The sequence below is a fragment of the Pavona decussata genome, unplaced genomic scaffold (genome assembly GCF_977016875.1).
Source record: "Pavona decussata unplaced genomic scaffold, jaPavDecu1.1 SCAFFOLD_85, whole genome shotgun sequence".
Taxonomy (NCBI): domain Eukaryota; kingdom Metazoa; phylum Cnidaria; class Anthozoa; order Scleractinia; family Agariciidae; genus Pavona; species Pavona decussata.
The window spans coordinates 415001-423474 of record NW_028145503.1 but is presented as its reverse complement, the minus strand read 5'-3'; the positions used below and the strand labels follow the sequence as shown (position 1 = coordinate 423474).

General features: G+C 40.3%; 1 protein-coding gene across 1 annotated transcript in view; it reads right to left on the bottom strand.

Moving 5' to 3' along the window:
• Window positions 1–3089: 3089 nt before the first annotated feature.
• LOC146475130 (uncharacterized) overlaps window positions 3090–8474 on the bottom strand; it is a 36773-nt gene continuing 31388 nt past the window's right edge. The window contains exons 20-21 of the mRNA XM_085116100.1: window positions 5525–8474; window positions 3090–3261 (exon numbers count right to left, since the gene is read on the bottom strand). The exon at window positions 5525–8474 is cut by the window's right edge and continues 1024 nt beyond it. Coding sequence (XP_084972226.1) covers window positions 5531–8474 — 2944 coding nt within the window. The 3' untranslated portion in view covers window positions 3090–3261; window positions 5525–5530. The remainder of the gene's footprint in view (window positions 3262–5524) is intronic.

Sequence of the window (8474 nt, the reverse complement as noted above, 5' to 3'; positions counted from 1 at the left end):
TATTTCTTCGGGGTCCAAAAATCGACTTTTTCCTCCGTGGGGGTACGGGCAATTTTGCCAAAACTGGCCAAATTTTGAAACATTTTCAAGTTTGCATTTTTCTCTGGGTTAAGTCCCTATGGACCTCAGCATGTCGAAAACATTTCTTGGGAATCATTTTTTAGTACAAAGATTGCCCTACGAAAATGTTTTAGTTTTGACTCAAAAGTGCAGAAAAGTGACTTGATCCTTTGTGGGCTATTTCTTTGTCCCCTGTGTCTTGGGAGGCCTTAAAAGTTTCCCGGGGTATATTTTTGAACACCCTGAATTGATTGACATCTTTTTGGATATTCAGAACATTACCCTTTAACTTGTTATTTACCTTTTTTTTAAAGCCTCGCTTCAAATGAAGTTAGCAGCCAAAACCCATGATATCATAGACAGCCGAATTAACGTCCCAAAGCGAAAGTTGAAATGCGAATGCGGCCGTACATCGAAACGACGAGTAAGCATATTATCCGAAGTTGCCTGAGGATAGGACGCAATCTCAGGCACAATGCTTGACAAGCGATTCCAATTTACGCGCGTTATATCGCGCCCTTTCTCAGCTGACTAAACAAGGGACTTTCAACACGATTTACTTGTAGACGGCTCAAGCTTTATAGTATGTGATCTGTCTATTCTGCTTGTCCTCTATAAGCTTCTGAATGACTTTCTTAAAAGTATTTATTTAGAAAGTTAGCTTAGATAGATATAGTTAATTTATACATACACTTAAGCTGGTATTAAGCGGACACCTTTTTGACCCTTGCTAGTGTCCGCTTAATACAGGGTGTCCCCTCAAACAGGTTCCTTTAGAATTCGTCTTAAAAGGGTCATATTAATATTCTTCAGTATTAAATGGCCTTGAAAGGATCAAATACCATTCCCGTGAACTGAAAGGTCTTTCGCAGACCGAAATCCAGATCGGGTTTATTCACCAGCAGAAAAACCTACTGAACACCCAAACGAAATAACAGATCTTATGGAAGTAGTTGGGCGTGTTCCAAAGCTCAAGGCCATGTGGTTATCCAAGCTTTTAAAGAGCCCAGCAACCCCAGGAAAAGTGAAAATTACTGGAGAGAGGGTGAGCAAATCAGTGGGCACCGTTTGGATCTACCTACCCTGCGAGCAGTGGTTTCTCCACCGGACGCTACACTATGAAAGGGTTCTCTCCATTTCGTAGCGTAGTGTCCGGTGGAGAAACCACTGCTGGCAGGGTAGAAGTTACCCTTCGAGTACATATTTCAACGGGACACGTTTTCATGTACCTTTTTTTCTCGATTAAACGCCCCCCGCGTTTATTTAAAATTCGGCAGTTTTGACCCGGCGTTTATTAACGAAATGCGATTTTCAGCCATTTTTCCAGGTTGATTTGTTATTACCGATCCTCGGAAACCTAGGGGCAGTTTGGAGGGATCCTTGTGATTCAAACGACAGTGAGCACTACAACACAAGAAAGAAAGTGCTTCAATAATACAACACCAACACGGATACATTGCTATATTTTATTTTGCTGTGTAGCAACTATCCCAGTTATGTTACGTCGGTATTTTTCCTTTGAACGTTTATTAAAATACAAAACAGCATACCGTACTTGGTGTGTCGTAACAGTGCCATTCAAGAGGTTACTATTTACTTGTAATCGGTCCTTGTGACCTCGACCCCTAATAAACGCCGGGACCCCGATCAAACGCCGGGACCCCGATTAAACGCACCCGGCGTTTATTTAAAAATCGGAAGTTTTGACCCGGCGTTTAAACGAAGCCGGCGTTTAATCGGAGTCCGATCTCGGCGATCGGCGTATAAAATCGCCAAGTGTGTTGCTGGCTTTAAAAGTAAACAACAGTGTACATAAACTGATTTGATTATTTTTTGCCGGAAGATCTCTCATGTTGTAGAGATACAGGCGCCAGACTTCACTTCACGTGTAACAAACCAGCCCAGTGTTGGAACAGATCACAGCACAAGAGTTTGGCGTCTTAAAAGTTTTATTCTCTTCTTTACCCTAAGATTACAAGTACCCTACCAGGATAAAATTATCTTAAAGTTGCCTTGCATGTATTTATCTCAAAACAGAAAGCTTTTAAAATTGTATTTCACAAGTTCTACTGTAGAAAAAAATATCTCTGTTATGCAGAAACAAGATGGTATCAGCTGTTTGGGGTCCAGTGAATAAAATAATCTTCAATTTACCTTTACTTGTTAACTTATTCAAAAGCTTGTATTCTTCGAAATATCTTCGAGTCAGAATTCCGATAGCAAAATCGTTAGATCAGTGTTTACCGATTCAACTTTAGTTTCTGTAGAAAAATATTTAAAAATGTAGGGTATCAGGGAAATGAGCTAAACCTATTTGAAACTAATCAGTTGTTTAACAGACCCGACAGCTGAAGTCATTCGCTCAGTTGAACTGAACACTATTTGAACTAATTTGGCTAATTAACATTGACTTCAGCTTAGTGTCAGCCCTGCTAATCAGTTTGGACTATAAGAGCTTTCTACTTCTTGGTGGCCAAGTTTTTTTTTTTTAATTTTTTCTTAACTTTTACTAGACCTTAGCCTACAAAAGGCTTGACAACTTTAAAAAAAGAGCTATTTCTAAGTTATAGAAATGTTTAATTTTCTTCAGAGTATATAGATGCCCCCAAAATCTGTACAACCATTATGAAGAGGAAATTGCACCATAAAAGGGCTGGCATTTGAAATGCAACTTAAGAAATAGTAATATGTGATATGTTTTCAATGTCAGTAAAAAACTTGATTTACACCAAAGATCAAATATGACTAAGCCCATTCGTCATGTTTGAGCTTACACAAACCTCAGTACAATCATTACAGCAAAAGAATTTCTTCCAATTAAGGATGGCATTTAGACAGCAAATTTGAACGTTTTCATCCTGTAAAATCAAGAGAGGGTTACCTGATTGATAACTCAGTGCAAGAATGGCCAGGCCCTTTTATACTGAAATGACTTGTCAATATTGGTGGCGTAACTCATGTTTCACTGAAAATAAACTTCAATTAAGGTAAGTTACCCTTTCAATAGTTTACAAATTAATTTGTTTTCCTTTAAATTTTTATTTAACATGTTCTGGCAGGCTAAGAATAAAAAAGTAATAAAAACGTTCAATAATATAACTGGCTTGCTTAAATGGAAACACTATCTGCCAAGTTATTCAGAAATATTGTGTTTACTTGTCGTCGACTGGTCATCACTGGGTCAATGAAATCTTGGACGCTCTGCAAAAAAAAAAAAAAAAAAAAAAAACAAGTGGAAAACCTCTGAGATAATATATTGATAAAGAAATTGTTAACTGGTGCTTACCACTTCATTCTTTTCCCTCGAGCCACCTTGTCCTCTTAGCCGCCGGAGGCTGGGCACGAGGATCTCCGCCTTAATTTAAGACATGTGTTGTTACATTTCACTTGTGGTTAAATTCAGCAGTATAGTCAACTTGTTATTTCCTTTAATAGCAATTCTGGCTGAGGCAAAAGTAACAAAAAAAGATTTGCTGAGGAACGGACACCAGTTTGAACAAATTGGACAAACGAGGCGGCAAAATGATTTTTTTTTAATATATCCTGGAAATGATTGTACGAATGAATTGAAAAGTCTATCTCTTATAATTTGGACGTTTTCTTTCTATCATTGGTCAAGCACTTGGTAGTTAAGAGGTTCCTGAAACCAATGCTGTGACCTCGGTAAAATCCACGCGCTCTGAGGAGCTTATTGTCGACCCTGATTTCGTATTTGGGAGAATAAGAAGTTTAAAAGAATTTGGAATTGACTAAGCAAAAACAGTTTCTTCGCCTCCTTAGTCATTTTAGCCAGAAATGTTTTACATAGAGAGACACAGACAAGGCCACAGCAGTATAAATTTAAGAGAGAGAAAAAAAAGACGAAATGAGCTTCTCTCTGGTCGATGTTTGTACAGTAATTCCAGCACGAAAATCATGAAATTTCGGACAATTTACAGTTGCCATTTCATTATTAATAGCACTGCAAAGCGACTTTTTGGTCAAATGATCTTGGCAATAGACTTCTGTCGATAATTCATACCCCGAAGCTAATCGCTTGTTAATGCTGCTGAGCCTGGAATCCTCGAATAAAGATCCATGCATCATTCTGGAAAGCACAAGCATGCAAACGTCTAAATGCCCATTTTAAATTTCGTCGTTTGTCTTCCATGCTGGACGACATTTTCTAGGCATTTTGCTCTTTGGAATCCATATAATTGAATTTCAGTACAAACTACTGCATCGAATTGTCTATATAAACAAAGTCTCTCTAGAATGGATTTGGTGCCGTAACCTGTGTGCTCGATCCTTTTGTGAGCAATTAAAAGAGCCCCTCAAGTATTTAACATTTATTGTGATACATCTTCGGTGATAGAGTGGTTAAAAGAGCATAGTCTTGGTGTCAATCATCTGAGTGCATTAAAAATAACATTTGGACTTATAAAGTAAAGAAAATTTATCACTAAATTATTTAATTATTCCAGTTAAACGTGTAATTTATCAAAGCCACTCCTTAAATTTCAAAAATTCATTAGTAGATCAAAAGCCCATTGACCTATCAAATGGTCGATAAACATCACATGCAGTGGTTTTATATCCGACAAAAACCTCCTTCTTATTAGTATGCTGTGTTTAGTGTTTTTCTTCGTATGCTAATTTCCAACGTTCTCAAAAGCATCATTGTTATGAACTCTTTTGACACAAGCCTTTCCAAGAATGTTTTTGAAGCCGTTTAAAAAACTCGCAGAACGTGTTGTGTCTGGATAAAACAACTCGGTGCTCCTCGTGGTATGAAATCCCGATAAAACACTGCTGCTTGTGTTTTAAACATTACTAAAAACCCACTTAAACTCTGCTGAAGGCAAATAGCAAGTTTCATAGCAGAAAAAATGACGACTTAGAAGTCCATAAATGGGAAAAAGTTGCTTTCTTTTACTGACAACATTTAAACACTAATATTCCATAACTTAGCGCTTCAGTTTTTGTTTTGTACTCGTTTAGTATGTAAGCATTTTTTATCTATTCTATAAAAATGTACCCGGATAATGTATGTATCTTGTCTGTTTTGTTATCAACATTGTAAGAAATGTTAATAAATGTGTTCTATTATTGTAAAATGAATGTTAAAAAAATGAATTAAATTGATTTGCTTATCAATGTGCCCATTTTGGTTGTTGACTGACAAAACACTGAGACCCCTTTGAAGATTAAAGTGCATTTTGATACAGAAATGTGCGGATAAAAACCACCGCAAATTCCCGTTTACAGAATTCTGTTTCCTGTTTTAAGTTTGGAACAAGTCATCTCAAGATGTCGTGGTTACACAATTAGTTAGAAACGTTAAGCCAAAAAAGTGTTGTAAGTAACCGTAACACCACAAACCATTATTGCTTGACAAATTATGGCTCGTTTCATTTTAAATTAGCTTCCAGATAATTAGATTAATTAGATTATAATTGGATTTGTGAAAAAAAAATTTATGTACCTTTTTTTATTTCTTGCCATCAAATTCAAGCGTGACGTCATCACCAATCAGTAAAAATGGAGCCCAGTGTCTCATGGCGGAGAACGTCTCGGAGTCTCGCAGAGATTTCATAGCCTGGTGAAGGGCTAGACTGGTGCTTTTCCCTTCTCTCAGCTTTTGATAGAAACTCTTCATGAACTCCATGGTAGCGTCGTCATCAATTGCCCAGAGAGCAACTAAAACAGAACGAGCTCCAGCGCACAAGAAGGCCCTTGCTAAACCCACCACACCTTCAGACTTTAAGACTTCCCCACGACCACTATGACAGCAACTTAACACAACAAGGCTGGCTCGGAGGTGAACCGCTTGTACATCTGAAATGTTCATCATGAACTCCTTTTCCTCAGGGAATTTAGATGTCCAGCCGGGGTTTGGAGCCAAGGCAATTTCGCCAGTTTCCTCTCGCCCATGGGCAGCAATGTGGACTAAACCAACTGAGGTCATACGATTCAACACTTCCGCTTTGGTCGCTTCTTTTCCGGCAAGTGGTTGAGTCTTGAGGATTTTTCCTATCATTTCCACTTCCTTTTTGGCGAAAGGTAACGGTGGTAAAGGTTTTGCAAGTTCTTTGCCACATGGATCTCCCACCAACAACACTCCAGTCTTACTGTGGAAGTCCTTGGGTGAGCTTGTAATTAGCTTTAAGCTCGTGAGCGAGGGAACAGTCCGAATCCTAATATCTTCACTAAGCGCGGCCCACGGAGCCAAGCACAACGAACCATCCGGGACAATGACCAACTCGTCACCATGAAGCACGTCTGCAATGGGACTAATAATTACATCGCACAATGGCTGTAAGGCGTTGTTAATGCAGCATGTTGATTTGCCTTTTGCATTTTGTTCTTCTCTGGTAGATGGGAGGTCACTAGTGAGCTCATCTATTGTACGATTTTCACATCTAACACCAACACCAGCTCCAATCTTTTCGAAAGCTGTCTCCAGTAAAATACGGACGGGGTCGTCAAGTGCAGACTGACCCTCTATTTCCCCTTGTCTAAATACCACTTCATTTCCCCTTCCAAGGACCCAGATATTAACTGTGTTTTTCTCCGTTGCTAGAAAAACTGTTTGTGTGGATGATACTCGTGAGATGTAGGAGATTGTATCTTTGGCATCGCATGACGGTGGTGACAATACTGTTAAGCCATATTGCATCATTAACATGTCAATCAGAGCCTGTGCTCGTCCTTGCTCAGCAGCACATAGGGCCTCGTCGTTCTTTTCTACTTTTAATAAACATCTCCAAAGAGAACTGTAAAACGTCTCATAGAGCTCGCGAAAACTCCTTTTCCATGAATCTTTAGACTGAAAAGCCCTCATAGTATCAATTAGTGTCACGCTTGCCCTGTAACTATCTACAGCCTCATTTGGAAATGCCAAAGACTGGAACGCGCAACCTAAAGAATGATGTGAAATTGCTTCATCAATTTTTCTACCCACGTACTTGGCAAGCTGCAAACTCTTCTGATGGTACTGTATGGCTTGTTGGAAGTCACCAAGTAAATAATAAGCATTGCCGAGATTTCCATAGGCACGTCCTTCTCCTGTACGGTCTCCCAGGTCTTTGGAAATCTGCAAATCTTTCTCATGGTACCGTATGGCTTGCTTGCAGTCACCAAGTGATTGATAAGCATTTCCGAGATTGCCATAAACACCTCCTTCTTTTGCACGGGCACCCAGCTCTTTGGCAATCTGTAAATCTTTCTGATGGTACTGCATGGCATGATGAAAGTCACCAAGTGATCGATAAGCTTTGCCGAGACTGCCATACGCGCTTCCTTCTCCTGCACGGTCACCCAGATCTTTGGCAATCTCTAAATGCTTCTGATGGTACTTTATGCCTCGCTGGATGTCACCAAGTGAATAATAAGCATTGCCAAGATTCCCATAGGCACCTCCTTCCCCTGCACGATCTCCCAGGTCTTTGGCAATCTGCAAATGTTTGTGATGGTACAGTATGGCTTGTGAATAGTCACCAAGTGATTGATAAGCAATGCCGAGATGTCCATAGGCAGATCCTTCTCCGTCACGGTCACCAAGGTCTTTGGCAAACTTTAACTCTTTCTGAAAATACTGCATGGCTTGTTGGAACTCACTAAGTGAGTCATAAGCAATGCCGAGATTGCCATAGGCACTTCCTTCTCCTGCACGATCACCAAGGCGTTTGGCAATCTGTAAAGCTTTCTGATGGTACTTTATAGCTCGTTGGAAGTCACCAAGTGATTGGTAAGCATTGCCGAGATTTCCATAGGCACCTTCTTCCCCTGGACTGTCACCCAGGTCGATGGCAATCTCTAAACATTTCTGATGGTACTGTATGGCTTGTTGGAAGTCACCAAGAGATCGATAAGCGTTGCCGAGATTGGAGTAGGCACCTCCTTCTCCCGCACGGTCACCCAGGTCCTTGGCAATCTGTAAATACTTCTGATGGCACTGTATGGCTCGTTGGAAGTCACCGAGTGATTGATACGCATTGCCGAGACTGCCATAGGCACGTCCTTCTCCTGCACGCGCACCCAGGTCTTTGGTAATCTGTAAATGCTTCTGATGGCACTTTATGGCTTGTTGGAAGTTACCAAGTGATTGATAAACATTGCCGAGGTTACCATAGGCACACCCTTCTCCTGCACGGGCACCAAGGTCTTTAGCAATCTTTAAATCTTTCTTATGATACTGTATGGCTTGTTGGAAGTCACCAAGGGATCGATATGCATTGCCGAGATTGCCATAGGCACCTCCTTCTCCTGCACGGTTACCCAGGTCTTTGGCAATCTCTAAATCTTTGTGATGGTACTGTAGGGCTTGTTGGAAGTCACCAAGTGATTGATAAGCATTGCCGAGATTACCGTAGGCACATCCTTCTCCTGCACGGTCACCCAGGTCTTTGGCAATCCGCAAATGCCTCTGATGG